The following is a 16762-nucleotide window of genomic DNA, read 5'->3' as shown; positions in this document are numbered from 1 at the left end:
GATCTGATATGTATAATAGATCTATTTCCTCATATTTAGGGAACTGGGTAAGCCTTCTGAGTTAATTAATTATGTTAGTTTGAAAAACTGTCTTATTAATTACAAAATATTAACATGACATAAAAAAATGTGTGATGGTGCACCTGGGTGGCTCAGTCAGTTGGGCTTCTGTCTTTGGCTTAGGTCATGATCCCAGAGTCCCAGGATTGAGCCCTGCATCAGGCTCCTCACTCGGCAGGGAGTCTGCTTTTCCCTCTGACCCTCCCCCATCTCATGCTTTTTCTCTCTGTCTCTCTGTCTCTCTCTCTCTCTCAAATAAAATCTTTAAAAAATATATTTTTAGGGGATCCCTGGATAGCTCAGCAGTTTAGCGCCCAGGGCTTGGTCCTTGAGTCCCACGTCAGGATCCCTGCATGGAGCCTGCTTCTCTCTCTGCCTGTCTCTGCCTTTCTCTCTGTGTGTCTCTCATGAATAAATAAATAAAATATTAAATTATATATATATTTAAAATAATAATTACTATAGAAATGTAAATTAGAAATTATCCTTTTAGCTAAGTATAATAATCATAAAAATTTTAAGAAAAACTTACATGGGATACCTGGGTGGCACAGTCTGTTGAGCATTCAACTCAGATTCAGCTCAGATTGTGATCTCAGGGTCATGAGATTAAGCGTGGCATTGGGCTCCATGCTCAGCACGGAGTCTGCTTGGAATTCTCTCTCCTTCTCCTCTGCTCCTCCCACTTGTGCTGTTGCTCTTTCAAATGAATGGATCTTAAAAAAGAAAAACTTAACATATAACTGAAATTTTTATATGTTCTTCAGCAGTATGGAGGCATACATGCTTTAAGAATATAATTAGTTGACTTACTTTCCTAGCTTGCTTACTGAACTCTCTAGACTTCCGTAGCTGCTACTTCATTCTCTTTCACTATACTCTGTTAATATTCAAGTAGAAGACAGTAAAAATATTCTTAGCATTTCATGAAAATAATTGTTTGAGAAATGCTTTAGAATTATGTGTGTAAAATTTTTGCCTTGTTTCTAGTGGATCAATGAGACAATATTAGTGCCATTGGTACAGGAGATCGAGTCTGTCAGCACACAAATGAGACGAATGGGATGTCCTGAGCTTCAGATAGGAGGTATGTGAAAATAGAGCCCAACATTTGATTTACCTTCAGTGAATCCGCCAAGTAGAAATTTTCTTGTTATACTGGGCTATTTAACAACTTCCCTTGTTATAATAAGAGTTTTATTGAAATAGAATTTACTTACCATATAGTTCGCCCATTTAAAGCCTGCAATTTTGGAGTATCTCACCACCCAAAAAAGAAACTCCACATACTCTGTTTCCTCCATCACTCATCCCTTAGCCCAAGGCAACTACCAGTGTAGGTAGACTCATTCTGGATACTTCATATAAATGGAATCATACAACCGTTGTCATTTGTGACTGACTTCTTTCATTTAATATGTTTTCAAGGTTCATCCATGTTGTAACCTTAATCAGTACTTTCTTTTTATTGATCTTTTGTATTTTGTTTACCCACATATCAATTGATTGACATTTGGGTTGTTTTCACTTTTTGGCTATTATGAATAATGCTGCTATAAACAGTTGTATACAGGTGTTTGTATGGTTGTATGTTTTAATTTCTCTAGAAGTAGAGTGGCTGAGCCATATGGTAACTCCATGTTTAACCTTTTGAGGAACAGCCAGACTGTTTTCTAAAGTAGTTGTACCATATTACATTGCTACCAACAGTGTCTGAGGGTTTCACTTTCTCACATCATCACCCATATTTCTCTGTCTTTTTTTATTACAGTTATCCTAATGGGTATGAAACAGTTTCTCATTGTGGGTTTGATTTGCATTTTCCTGATGACTACTGATGTTGAGCATCTTTTCATGTGTTTATTGGCCATTCATAATCTTCTTAGGAGAAATGTCTTTTCAGATCCTTTGCCATTTTTAAATTGGATTATTTATCTTTTTTATCATTGAGGTTTCCTTTATATATTCTAGATACAAGTCCCTTATCAGATACTAATTCCAAAGTTGTACAAAGCATAAGGAATGTGTGTAACAATGCTAATTTAAATCACCTATTTTGGGGGACTCCTGGGTGGCTCAGCAGTTTGGCGCCTGCCTTCGGCCCAGGGCGGGATCCTGGAGTCCCAGGATCGAGTCCCACATTGGGCTTCCTGCATGGAGCCTGCTTCTCCTCTGTCTGTGTCTCTGTCTCTCTCTCTTTCTGTGTGTCTCTCATGAGTAAATAAATAAAATCTTAAAAAGAAAATCACCGATTTTCAATTCTTACCTACAAAAAATAAAGCTGTTAAGATTCCCTATAATTTGTCTAAAATATATATACCATAACTTATTTAATGTTAAGTAATTAGATTTCAAAATAAATAAGGAATAATAGTCAACCACCTCTTTTTAGAGAATAAATTTCTCCTTGAAATATTTAAGTGCTTTGGGTTGCACATTACTACTTTCTACTTATATGGGGTGTCTTTTAATCAATATTTGTCCTCTGGACTAAGAATAGAATTTTATATCCCAAAGGCATCTATTTCTTGAGTATCCAAGAGTTTCATATGTAATTTACAGACCCTCTCATTAACCTTGAAAGCTAGCTGTTAATGTCCCATTTAATGGACGAGGCTAAGACACAGAGAGCCTAGGTAATTTGCCCAGTGTCACAGAACAGAGATTTGAGACCAGAGCTCTCTGACTCCGAAATCCAGAATGGTTACTTTCTAGATCTTGGTAATGTTATTTGAACCTGTGCCTGTCCTCTTTGAGCGTTCTTTAAAAGCTATAAAAATAGGTGTTAGGGAGGGGAGAGCTATTAAAATGTGTATTTTCCACAACATTTTACTAGTGTGATGTGCTTTTTAAAAAAAGTGGCATTGCTTTGTGACTACAAATGCAATATATATTATGATCATTGTAGAAAGGCTGGAAAGTAGAGACAGAAGTACAGAAAGAAAGGTATTACCCATAATTCTGTTTCCAGAGATATCAATTTTAAGTCACAACCAAATATTTTTGGTTATGATACTATCTCAATTGTAAGTTATACCATGATTTAAGAACATTAAAGTTTTAAAAGTGTATATTTAGGAATTGAGGGGAGATAGTACATATATGCATATGTTTTTAAATAAATTGGGGTCATACTGTTTTGTCGCATGTGTAATGTATTTAACCCATCTTTATTATATGAAATGTAGAGCTTTTTCCCTTTCTGTTATTAATAATGCTGTGAGTAAATATCATCTTATCTAAATCTTTGTGTACATTTGTAATTATTTTTTAGGGATAATTTATTTGAAGTGGAGTTGTTAGTTCAGTAGGAATAAATACAGCAAGACTTTTGAAAAGCTTATGCCAGTTTATACTCTAGCAACCATGTCACATAGAAGAATGCCTTTTCCCCAACATTGAATATTACTAGTAAGGTTAGACATTCTGAAATTTCTGTCAGTTTAATTTCTGTGTGTAGTTGTCATTCATGATAAGAGAAATCACTGTCATAAAAAGTTTCTGCTTGTCAGTGGCATAACAGGCAACTTTTAACTCAACCTGATTCTGAAAGCTGTCATGTATCTTTTGATACATACCCCACAAAAATATTTTGTGTATTAGTTTTGTCAGAATGGATTTGGCTGCTGCTTTTGGAGTGTGTGTGCATATGGTGTCTGTGTTTATAAATCTGACCACCATGCCAGAAATGATAAAAAGAAATTGTAAGTAGATAATGCAAGTTGTTAAAACTATTATTGCTTTCATTTATTCCTTTAGCATCTATTGGGGGAAGAGCATTTTAAGTTGTTTAAGAGACCCGCATGAAGAATAATCTGTGTCCTGTGTGTTTTATTTTTAACAGAGGCTAGTATTACTAGCTTGAAACAAGCTGCTCTGGTCAAAGCACCTCTCATTCCAACGTTGAATACAATTGTGCAGTATCTAGACCTTACACCAAATCAGGAATACTTGTTTGAAAGGATCAAAGGTAACTAGTAATTTTAAGAGGAAAAAATTTTACCACTTTGAGATTTTATAAATAAAAGTAACAAGCAGGGGTGTCTGGGTGGTTCAGTGGTTAAGCGTCCAACTCTTGGTTTTAGCTCAGGTCAAGATGTCGAGATTGTTAGATAAGTCCCATGTCAGACTCTGCACTGAGTGTGGAGCCTGTTTAAGATTCTCTCTGTCTCCCTCTGCCCCTTCCCTCCAACTCCCCTCCCCCATCTCTTTCTCTTTCTCTCAAAAAAGTAACAAGGAAAAACATTTTAAGTATCACTAAGTATCTTATATTTAATAGATATATATTTAATTATGGTTTAATTAAGGCTTATATTTGAACAACTTGTGATTTATATTTCATGTGCTTAAAACATCAAAATGATATATTTAGCCCTGAATCTGTTAATTAATTTTATTCTGTATGGGGAAACAACTATGAGCTACATGGGCTCAAGTAAATATTTCACTCATTTTAACTACCAAGAATGGATGCCACTATGACATTCTTTATAGTTTGAGCATGTTGATCCTTCTTTCTCTCAATTCTTATCATTCATGTTTAATATGTTACTTCTTTGTATTTCTGTTATATTTGGATTATTTGGAGGAAAATATGATCTTCTGAGGAGACTAATATGAGAATCAGGAAATTTAGCCTCCTTGATATTCCCTCTCTGTCTTTATGATTCCCTGGTTTTATTTGAAAAACTGTAAAGTGTTCTCATCACTAAAACAAGTTTTAGAAATAGTATTTCACTCTTCAGATTTATCATAAATTTTAATTTGAAAACATTATGGTGCCCCCCTCTCTCCCTTAGTTTTGGACTAGGGTTCAAGAATAAGCATCTATCATGACTTAAGAAACTTTTTATTGGGCAGCCCGAGTGGCTCAGTGATTTACTGCCACCTTTGGTCCAGGGTGTGATCCTAGAAACCCGGGATCAAGTCCCACATCAGGCTCCCTGCATGGAGCCTGCTTCTCCCTCTGCCTGTGTCCCTGCCTCTTTCTCCTCTGTCTTTCATGAATAAATAAATAAAATCTTAAAAAAAAACAAAACACCTTTTTATTATAAGGAAAATTCAGATATTATAAAACTAGACAGTATACTCAAGCCTCTTGTACATAGCCCCTGGTCCCTGCAGCCTTTAGTGCCTGGGCATCCCTGGCCCCATCTCTACCCCCATCTGCCTCTTCCCTTCCTGTATTATATATCTTGTTATCTTGTTGTATATGTTGTCACCTCATCTGTAAGTAGCTCTGTATATGTCTCAATGATTAGGCCTTTTAAAAACAGTACAATTGTGACCCCTAATTTTTTTTAACAATTTCTTTGTATCATGAAATGTATAGCCTATGTATGAATGTCCAACCATCTCATAAAATGTGTAATTACTTTTTTGGTATTTGAATTGGGATTCAGATATCATCACATGGTGTGACTGGTTGATGCAGCGTTGAAGTTCCTTTCAAGCTAAAGGTGTCCTGTCTGTCCTTTTTTTTTTTCCTTTGCAACTTATTTGCTGAAAAAAATGGATTGTTTGTCCTGTAGAGTTGCGGATTTTACTGAATTATATCCCCATGGAGTGCAATTTTACAAGATTCTCTGTATTTCCTATAAATCCAGGTTACAGTTTTTGACAAGATTGCCTGATAGCAGGGTATCTGTATTTCCCAAAAAAATGTGTGTGTTTGTGCACATATATGTAAGGTACATAGAGAGTGTTATTATATTCTATATCAAATATACAAAAAAGCTTAAAAAGTGCAGTGAACACCATATAGGCCTTCTAGATTGAATAGTTACCAACATTTCGCTGTCCTTGATTCTCTACATACATACACAGGAACTTTTTATTTCTTTGCTCTGCCATTTGAAATTCAATACAGACATGATTGGTTTTCAGCATGTAAGTTCCTAACAATAAGAACATTCTCCTACATAACCCCAGTACACAACAGACCTTTAAAATTAGCAATATTTCTATAATTTCATCTAATATACAGTTCATATTCAAATTTCCCAATTGTTCAAAGAATGTTACATACCCTTTGTTTTTCCTAACCAGAATAGAGTCTAGGTTCACACATTACCTTAGGTTGTTTTATCTTTCTTCGGTCTCTTTCTCTAGAACCACTCTGCCCCACTTTTTTTTCCCCAGACAACATTGACTTTTTTAAGATCACATTTTAACCCACATTATGAATTTGTCTGATTCATTCTTTCTTCATGGTAATGTGTAAGTCAATCTTTTATATCTTGTATTGCTTTATGTTTGAGTGTTTTCATCAGGTATTTAAAATGATATGCTTCCCTTATGGTAACCCCTTGGACTTTGACAACTTTTCTTCTTCCTTCTTATTTTTCCTTCTTCCTTCTTCTCCTTCTCCCTCCTTCTTCTTCCTCCCTCTTTCTTCTTCTTCCTTTTAAATTTCATCTTTGTTGCTCTAGAACTTTCTCAGGGAGGCTGCATGAGTTCATTTCGATGGAATAGAGGTGGAGACTTCAAAGGACGCAAGTGGGATACAGACCTGCCCACTGATTCTGCTGTAAGTCCCTAGTTTTGTTTTTTTCAGTTTAACATTTTTCCATGTTGTTGGATGTACATGCTTTTATTTTTCCATTATAAAAATAAGTATTGGGTGCCTGGGTGGCTCAGTCAGTTGTCTGCCTTCGGCTTGGGTCATGATCTCAGGGTTCTGGGCTCCAGCCCTGCATTGGACTCCCTGCTCAGCAGAGAGTCTGCTTCTTATTCTCCCTCTGTGTTCTCCCCACCCCTGAAGTAAATAAACAAAATCTTAAAAAAAAAAAAAAAAAGTATTAAAGAATTTAGAAATTAAGGTAGAAATAAAAATTTTAAATGTTACCAGCATCTTTACCACTGTTAATATTTTGGTTTATTTTCTTTTTTCCCCTTTTACTTAGATTGTACTATTTTTTGATATTTTTATCATAGTTGCAATCACACATAAAATTTTGTGTTCTTTTTTTTTTTCACTTTGGAAATGTTTAAGTATTTTTTCATTATTACACAATTAACTGTTCTACGTTCGAATTAAAAGTTCAAGAATTATATCGTTTCTGTTTTAAATAGTATTGAAAGGAATATCATGATGCATATTTTTTTCTTAATTGGGATTATGGCTTTAAGAAAGATTCCTAGGGGAGCCTAAGTGGCTCAGTCTGGTTAATTAAGTCTCTGACTCTTTTTTTTTTTTTTTTTTTTAATTTATGATAGTCATACAGAGAGAGAGAGAGAGGCAGAGACATAGGCAGAGGGAGAAGAAGCAGGCTCCATGCACCGGGAGCCTGACGTGGGATTCAATCCCGGGTCTCCAGGATCGCGCCCTGGGCCAAAGGCAGGCGCCAAACCGCTGCGCCACCCAGGGATCCCAAGTCTCTGACTCTTGATTTTGGTTCAGGTAATAATCTCTTCAGGGTCATGAAATCAAGCCCCATATAAGATTCTGGGAGTGGAGCCTGCTTAAAATTCTCTCTCTCCCTCCCCACATGCCCCCCCACTCTAAATTAAAAAAAAAAGATTCCTAGAATTAAGATTGATGAGATCAAAGAGTATAATGTTTTTGAGCATTTAAGAGTTTTTCAAGATCGTGTTCTTTATTTTAAATGTGTAAAAATGAAGTTTCAAATGCTGATACTCAAATTGAGAATATATGTGTATTTCTCTCTCTTTTTTTGTTATCTATATGAGTATGAGTGATTCACTTAACAGAAAACTGGGAATGTCTTGCTTTTTTCTCTTTTCATTTTTTGGTTTCATCTTAGAAATGTAGCCACTTGAAAGCATTTTTTGCTAGTTCTCTCTTTAGGGAAAAATTTAAAAATTGGAGTCATTATAGACAGAGGCTTAAAGCCATGATAGATTTTCATGCTGATTTTGAAAAATTGTTTCCTCATCTTCAGATCATCATGCATGTATTTTGCACCTACCTCGATTCCAGATTACCTCCACATCCTAAGTACCCTGATGGAAAAACATTTACTTCTCAGCACTTTGTTCAGACACCAAATAAACCAGGTATAAACTTCCTAAAGAATGAGTTGAGATTTTCACATGAGATATGTCTAGAGGTTGGCTTGTTTTTTTAATGTAGCATACTTTTTTTACAGATGTGACAAATGAGAATGTTTTTTGCATTTATCAAAGTGCTATCAACCCTCCCCATTATGAGCTAATCTACCAGCGTCATGTCTACAATCTTCCAAAGGTATTTCTAAATGTAGAAATTGCTATTACAGAATGGCATGGATGACTTGCTTTGACAATATTTTAAAAATTAGAATCCCTTGTTTATGGAACAAGTAAACTTTTTAAATTAGGGAAAATGTTTCTTGAATATCTCATTTTTTTAACTATAAAGGTAATATATGCTTAATTTAGAAAAGTATGAAGAAAAAGAAGAAAGATCACTTATTATTCCATTACTTAAAGGCAGCTATTGTTAACATTTTTGGTGTATTGCCTTTGGTAAATTTTTTTTTGGTCTTTCTTTGTGCTACTTTGTGGGTTGAAAACATTATTTATGTAATTTTATTTCCTTTTAAAATTAACTTAATTACCTTAAATTAATTACCTTAAAAAACCGTAATTTTCCATTTCATTAAAAACCTTCCATAGAAACACTTTTTTAATAGCTGTAAAAAAACTTTATCATAAGATTGTAACATAATTTATTCAATCATTTCTCTATTGTTCAACATTTTGAATGTTTTAATTCTTTATTATCATAAACACTGCTGAGTATTCATCTTTATGGATATAGCTATCTGCATTTTGTGTAATTTCTTAGCTTAAAGTCCAAAAGTAGAATTCTAGGTTACAGAGTATTTTCAAGGTTTTAAAAAATATATTATCAAAATACTTGATACAAAAGATTATCGTACTAGTGTACATTTGTATTCAGGTATTTTACTCTTGACTGCAAACATCAGTTCTGCTGATGACCTTTGCACTTACTGTTGTTATCAGCTTCTTTACTAAGAAATTTTACACTGTCTGAATTTTGTTGTCCATCGAATTCCTTGAAGAGAATATTAATTTCCTTTTTTTTTTCAAGTTTAATATTTCAACTTTGTAAATGTTAATATTTTGGGCTATTGAAGTTTCTGTCCAAGTTCATGCAAATGAAAGTCTGAATTACACGGAATTCTGAGTTAGTAGAATGTGAATTGATAGGATCTGTTTCTTTTTGTTTGGTTTACATAATGTTTTATTTGGCTTGGTTTAAATTTTGCGTCTCTTGTCTTTGTTCCAGGGCCGAAATAATATGTTTCATACATTGTTAATGTTTCTTTACATCATAAAGACCAAAGAGTCAGGAATGCTTGGGTAGGTATTGATGCTTTAAAAACACAAGTGCTTTATTTACCGTTTTTCTTCCTGTGTTGAGATTCTGCAGAAGGCAGCATCATATACTGTAAGGACTGTTGACTGAACAAGAGATCTGGCTTCTGGTGCAAACTCAGCTCTGTCACTAAACAGTCTGTTCACTTGGGCAAGTCTGTTTGTTCCTCACTGACCTCCATTTCCCTATTGTTGAGAAGGCCATTGGACCACATCATTGGCTTTATAGTTGAGTCCCTCAGAGAAACAGCTCTGAGATCTATATCAGGCTCTTGCCACTTTAAAATGTAAAAGCAAAACAAAAGCCATGCCATATTAGACACAAAGTCTTCTGTAAAATGTTTTATATTTCCAAAGAGATTGAGTCAGCACTCTTTCCATATAAGTGGGATGGAAAAATGGTCAGTTGAAATTGTTCATTACTTTGTTACTCTAAATTTGTCATAATGCAGCTCACATACTATTATAAATTCAAAATTATTGGGTGGTCATTTTGGTGATTCGAAATTTTAGTGTATCAAATAATATTTTGAAGAAAGTGGACTGCAGTTCAAGCTGGGGAAGCCTGGTAATGCAAAGTCTGGGAGTCTAAAAACCTGAGGTTAAGAAAATGTGAGGGGAAAGGCATGGAGTGGAAAACATCTGGGTTCCACTCCAGTTCTTAGGTTATGTATGTGGCTTGCATTTGTGGCTGACATCATATAAGTTTATTGGACAGCATTGCTTTAGAGAAAGCCAAGTTCCTGTCCTTAAACATATTAGATGCAAAGATTTTTAAAAGACATAAGCAGTCATTTATAAACAAATATAACATCTTTTAGCTTCTTTTATCATATATTTTTTAATGTAAGAAAGATTAAGTAGGAGACTCACTTCTGTGAAACATCTAAACTAACATGGTTTTTTCCTTATTTTTTTTAATTGCAAAATTAATGCATGCTCAGTATACAAATACTTAAATGATATAGCAGTATATAAATTAGAAATTGAGAATTCTCCTCTGGTCAACCTCTCAATACCACTCCCTATAAGTACCCAATGTTAGCAGTTGTATGTTTATATGCTACTTTCTGGGAATAAGTTGATTTTGGTTTTTATTTTTCATTTTGTTTAAAAAGTGTATTGTGAGGATGCCTGGGTGGCTCAGTCAGTTAAGCATCTGCCTTTAGCTCAAGTCATGATCTTAGGGCCATGGGATTGAGTCCCACATCTGGCTCCCTGTGCAGTGGGGAGCCTGTTTCTCCCTCTGCCTGCCTCTTCCCCTGCTTGTGCTCTCACTCTCTCGCTCGCTCTCTGACAAATAAATAAATAAAATATTTTTATTTTTTATTTCTTTTATAAATAAAATATTTTTTAAAAATATATTATGCCCAAACATAATACTCTGTGCCCTGCTTTTTGTTTATTTTAATTTAACTTAATTTCTTTTATATATATATATATAATTTTTTTTTTAAATTAGAGTTCGATTAATTTAACTTAATTTTTTAAATGATTTTATTTATTTGACAGAGAGCATGTGAGAAAGAGCAGGGAGGTGGGCAGAGGGAAAAGCAAACTCTGCTGAGCAGGGAGCCAGACATGGGGCTCAATCCCAGAACCCTGGAATCATGACCTGGCCAAAGACACTTAACTGACTGAGCCACCCAGGCGTCCCTGTGCCCTGCTCTTTAACCTCACAATAGGTCTTAGACATTCTTCCATTTAGCAAATACAGATTTTTTTCCTAAACTTTCCATCTGTATTCAGTTATAAATATGTGCATACATATGTATTTGAAATATGGAATAAATATATTGTTTTATAAAATATATATATATATTGTTTTATAATTTTATTCTTCACCTGTTTTCTGAAAGGCTATTTTGAAGTGAAGAATTAATTTAGAAATATTTTAAATTAGCAACAAATGTTTGGTTTTTTTTTTTTTTTTAAACTTTTTATTTATTTATGATAGTCACAGAGAGAGAGAGAGAGAGAGGCAGAGACACAGGCAGAGGGAGGAGCAGGCTCCATGCACCGGGAGCCCGATATGGGATTCGATCCCGGGTCTCCAGGATCGCACCCTGGGCCAAAGACAGGCGCTAAACCGCTGCGCCACCCAGGGATCCCCCAAATGTTTGGTTTTAATTGAATTTTCTCTTTTCCTGTAGATCCAAATTGACATTTTGATGCATAAATGATTTGTTATGATAGCACAAAGTTTGTGTTGAGTACCATATACAGTTTGTCATTTGCATAAAAATGGAAAAACTTCAAAAGTACTTAGTTGGGTGGGGTTGCCTGGTTGGCTCAGTCAGTAGAGCATGCAACTCTTGATCTCAGGGTTCTGAGTTCAAGCCCCATGTTGGGCATAGAGTTTACTTAAAATAGAATAAGATAAAAGTGCTTAGTGGGGGACTACTCGGTGGCTCAGTAAGTTAAGTGTCTGACTCTTGGTTTCTGCCCAGTTCATGATCTCATGGGTGTAGGATCGAGCCCCACATCTCATAGGGCTCTGTGCTCAACGGGGAGTCTGATCAGAGATTCTTTCCCTGTGCACCCCTCCCTGCTCACTCTCTCTCTCAAATCTTTTTTTTTTTTTTTTTTTTTTATTTATGATAGTCCCACAGAGAGAGAGAGAGAGAGAGAGGCGGAGACATAGGCAGAGGGAGAAGCAGGCTCCATGCACCGGGAGCCCGACGTGGGATTCGATCCCAGGTCTCCAGGATCGCGCCCTGGGCCAAAGGCAGGCGCTAAACCGCTGCGCCACCCAGGGATCCCTCAAATCTTTTTTTAAAAAGTTACTGAGATAGTAACTTAACTTGGAGGCCAAAAAAAACTAATACAATTTTTGAAGTACTTATCTTCTCTTAATGAGCAACTTACATGTGGTAAAGAAACATTTTAAACTAAAACTGATATGTTTTATTTATTTGAGATTTTTTTTCCTGAACCAAGGGGAAAAAAGCTTTGAAATTAACTTTTTAAATATGATCGATTAATCTTTGTAATACATTCTAAAACAATCAAATGGTTAAAAACTATCCTGTAACTTAAAGGAAATAAGCAAGTGGCTCAAATATAGTCCATTTGGAATCATGCCCATAAAGTAGCAGATTGTTCCAAATACATTATCAATTCAATGCCAGATATTTGTGCAGTTACTGGAATGAGATGAATGTTTTACTTCCAAAAGGGGGGAAAAATCTAGACAGAATTGACTGCACAATAATTGAAGTGTTCTGTTCAGCAAATAAACCATAAATAAAACTTAAAGGTAAATGACAGACTGAGATAAAGTATTATAGTTGCAACACATACAGCAAATCCAAGCTAATATCCATCATATATAAAGAGCATATATAAATTCATTAGAAAAGAAAATATAAAAAAAATGGTCATAGACTGAAAGACTTTCACAGAAGAGTATTGTGTAAATGGTTGATAAACACAAAAAAATGCTTAGCCTCATACACAAAGAAGCCAAAATTTAAACAAGATTTCTAACAAATTGAGATTTAACATTTGCAGTTTTTTTTTTTAAGACTTTATTCTATTTTTTGAGTACTCTCTACACCCAATGTGGGGCTCAAACTCAACCCTGAGATCAAGAGTCACACATTCCACCGATTGAGCCAGCCAGGTACCCCCGATCATTTGCAGTTTGGGTGAAGAAGTTCCTTGAAGAAATGGGAAAAAATAGTTAATATAGATATTACCTTTTTTTGAAAGGCCTTTTTGTGATAGATAGATAGATAGATAGATAGATAGATAGATAGATAGATAGATAGATGATATGTAATGTTTTTTAAGTTTTTTATCAAAACTGACAACTACTTATAATTTTAAAAGTTCAGTAGTGCTGTACATTCATGACAGAAGTAAGCAAATCCATATGTTCTGCAAGCCCACTGAAGGCAACCACTTGCAACTCACTTAGACTTGTCTTCTAGTACTGCTCTCATAGTTCCACGTAGGAGGCATGTAGCTCTTTTGATTCTTCAGGTAGAGACATTGGAGGTTCATTTCTTACTTTGTTAGATGAGTAATTTAGCTTATAGTGCTCTCTTCCCTTTGTACTTTGAACATGATATAGTAGTCTGGAGTAAAAGTAAAATTTTCTTTTTGTTACATACAGTAGGGTTTAGTTTGCACTGTATCAGTAATCCCCACATACAAATTCACCAAAGCATCCAGAGTAGTAAATTCCTAATTCAAGTTGAATAGGTAACGTTCTCTAATTAGAGGCCTAGCATCCTTATATCCTCTATTTTAAAATTTTAATCGATACTTTTACTTTAATCTTGCTAAAATTACTGAGTTAACTCTATCTGGTGTATTAGTAATTGAGATCCACTGAAAAATTAATTTTTCATACCCAGTTAGTCCATTTGTTCTAAATTTGGGTTTTAAGCACAGTTAAGAAAGCATTTACTATTTACTAGGGTTCACCTGATATACCATAGGTAGCATAACTCATTACAGACTAGCATTAAATGTCATAGATTAAATAATGTGTTCCTTGTCAAGACTCTTGTTTTCATTATTTGAAAAAAGACCTTAAATGCTTGGCAATCAGTTCCATTAAAACCTTTTTTTTTTTTTTTCCCTCTCTCTTTTTATAGGAGAGTTAATCTTGGTCTGTCTGGTGTGAATATTTTGTGGATTTTTGGCGAGTAGTGGGTCATGTAATTCCAAACATTTGGACTTTTATTTGACTGAACCAGAAGAAGTTGAATCTAAGCATCTCTGAGTAACTGGCTCTTTTGAAATAAGATACATATGTGTGTTACAGACTCTTTAGATTTAACGAAAAATTAGCTATTAAGAAACTTCCTTGTAAAAGTATGTCCTGTATCTTCTACACCACGAGACACTACTTTCACTTTTTTTTTATTACCTTGTAGATTTTTCAGTTGCCTATAAAACTGCAACCCTTCAGATATTTGTTGGTCCAAATCAGTGCAATTTCCCTGCATTGAGAAATTTGAGTCCTTTTTCATTGTAACCTACAAAGGAGAACCATCCAACTGATTTTTCCCTGCAGAAATTGTTTTTTTGGTTGCACTCTTTGGTGTAAACACTTAAAAAGAAAAGAGGAAATTGCTAATTCAGCTGTTTTATCTCTGTACTTAACCACTGTTGTACTAGTCAGCCCAAGGCCCATATTTAAAGAAAAGAGGCAAACTTCGAAGTAACGCATTAGTCCTTATGTATTTTTAAGTATTATTGAAAGAGGTTTGACAGCATTTAAAAAAGCCAACTCTTGGATTGAATGTAACTGATAGAGTTAAACTATTGGGGCCTTAGGTTAAAAGGCTGAAGACATCGAGAAATGGCTGCTTTGGTTTTAATAACTCAGTTTGACTGTTCCATAATATTGTATTATTTTAAGAGTTCTCTAAGATCGTACAATATCTGTTTAAATTTTTTAGATGTGTTCAGAATATCTGGAGAGTAAGAAGTGACTAAGTTTGTGAGTTTTGCTTGACTATTTTCTTATATATCTCTATATAGTATCTCTAAAGCTAGTTAGCAATTGCATTTGTTTTCTGGTTTGACATATTAGAGACTGTTTCTATCACATTATGTAAACCTGAAAACAACTAAAACCAGCATCTTCTGAGTAACTGCCTGTTGGTCCTGTATATGCAGCCTATTTTTAATCATTTGTAGATTCTGTTCTTCAAACAGTTCCTGTTTTTTAAGTCTTACATCCAAAGGAAAGGAAGTTTCTTTTAACTAGTTTTGGTGTGTGTTAAATATGTTTGCTATGATATTTTAGAAGAAAATATCAATTAAACATGTTAAATATAAGAATATGTTAAAATCTATTTCAAAAGTTATTGAAGGTGTCATGTAGTAACAATTGTTATGCTGTTAAACTATTCGGTTGCATATTTATTAAAAGGAATGAGAAGAAAATTTTAAATAACACAAAAGAAAGACAAAAAGTTTTTTTCTTTATAGGACAAAACAGTTTTTAGTCCAAAAATTCAAAGCTATAATATTTTTATTTTGTAAGTGACTGTCAAGAAAATACCATATACAGGAAATCTACATGTGAAAAGCCTAGAGATCCACACTAAAAAAAAAAAAAGCTGTTTTGTTTGCATACTGTCAGTCTAGTGTGGTTACTATGATCTGGGTAGCTTTCCTCTATTGACTAGTCTTCACAAATGTTTGAGCCAACTTATACTTTAGTGTTACTCTTTATTCAAAATACTTTTTTTTTAAAAAAAGATTTTATTTTTTCATGAGCAACAGAGAGAGAGAGAGAGAGAGAGAGAGGCAGAGACACAGGCAGAGGGAGAAGCAGGCTCCATGCAGGGAAAATTATTGAGTCCATGCAGGACTCAATCCCGGGACTCTAGGATCATGACCCGGCCAAAGGCAGATGATCAACCACTAGCCACCCAAGTGTCCCTATTCAAAATACTTTGATGAATTAGTTAGAATTCCCACTTCAGTAAGACAGTGCACTGCATATATGGGAATTTTTTTTTGGTCTTTGTGTTAAAATGAGTAAATATCTACTTTTCTCTAATTAAATGTTATTTATAGGATATTTTCACAAGTTTTTTTTTTCGTCGGTTGACTCATTCTTGTGGGATCAAATCCACCAATCTTTTAGATTATGTTCACTGTATCATTTATCTTTTCTTTCCTCTATGAATATCAGCCTTTTCTTCAGCCAAATTTGTTTTAGGAGCATATCGAGGTGTTTATAATTTAGTTTCCGCTGAGACATAAAAATACTATACTGCTCGGCTTCCTCAAACTGCTGATATATGGGAACACTTTACACTGATATTTCAATGGTGAAGATGTGCAGCATATGAGTGGCACTTCTAAACTCAACTTTGGAATATAAATCCTTTAATTGTGGACATTCCTCAAAGGTCAGTCTTGGTCCTCTGTTTCACTGTCTCTGCTTTTCCTTAGAGATCTCATTCACTCTACAACTTCATTTAACACCTCTGTGCATGCATTTGATGCCCAAATCCATCAGCCACCATAACGCCTCGCCTGAACTCTGGTAGCGTTATCTCCTTTGACCTGTCAGACATTTCCACTTGGATGTCCTGCAGACTCTCTGTGGCTGGAACTGAATTCACATCTGCTGAAACCAGCTCGCTCCTCTAACCTCTTTTTCAGTTCATTGTACTGCCAGTTGCCCACGCTTCAAACTCTGGTATCATCTTTGATTCCTTGAGCTCCCTGGGTCCCCAATCCAATCAGGCTGCAAACCTCATCCATTCTTCCTTAACAATGTCCCTTGCAGCTGTCCCTTTCCGTTTGTGCTGCCACTGTGCTCATTTACACCCTTATCAACTCACACAGGACTACTACAACAGCCTAATTAATCTCACAG

General features: G+C 34.9%; 1 protein-coding gene across 4 annotated transcripts in view; it reads left to right on the top strand.

Moving 5' to 3' along the window:
• Positions 1–15953, top strand: part of TMEM209 (transmembrane protein 209) — a 30202-nt gene extending 14249 nt beyond the window's left edge. For 3 of the 4 annotated variants that reach the window (XM_072784563.1, XM_072784561.1, XM_072784562.1), the window contains exons 9-15: positions 1051–1147; positions 3905–4030; positions 6492–6589; positions 7965–8079; positions 8172–8269; positions 9317–9390; positions 14013–15953. In XM_072784563.1, the coding sequence (XP_072640664.1) occupies positions 1051–1147; positions 3905–4030; positions 6492–6589; positions 7965–8079; positions 8172–8269; positions 9317–9390; positions 14013–14067 (663 nt within the window). In that variant the 3' untranslated portion in view covers positions 14068–15953. Of the gene's footprint in view, positions 1–1050; positions 1148–3904; positions 4031–6491; positions 6590–7278; positions 7463–7964; positions 8080–8171; positions 8270–9316; positions 9391–14012 lie in introns of all 4 variants that reach the window. The other variant, XR_012011170.1, reaches the window with a different exon arrangement.
• The last annotated feature ends 809 nt before the right edge of the window (positions 15954–16762 follow it).

The sequence above is a fragment of the Canis lupus genome, chromosome 18, assembly GCF_048164855.1.
Source record: "Canis lupus baileyi chromosome 18, mCanLup2.hap1, whole genome shotgun sequence".
Lineage (NCBI taxonomy): Eukaryota > Metazoa > Chordata > Mammalia > Carnivora > Canidae > Canis > Canis lupus.
Note: the sequence above shows the minus strand (reverse complement) of the source record. Positions and strands in the feature narration are given on the sequence as shown.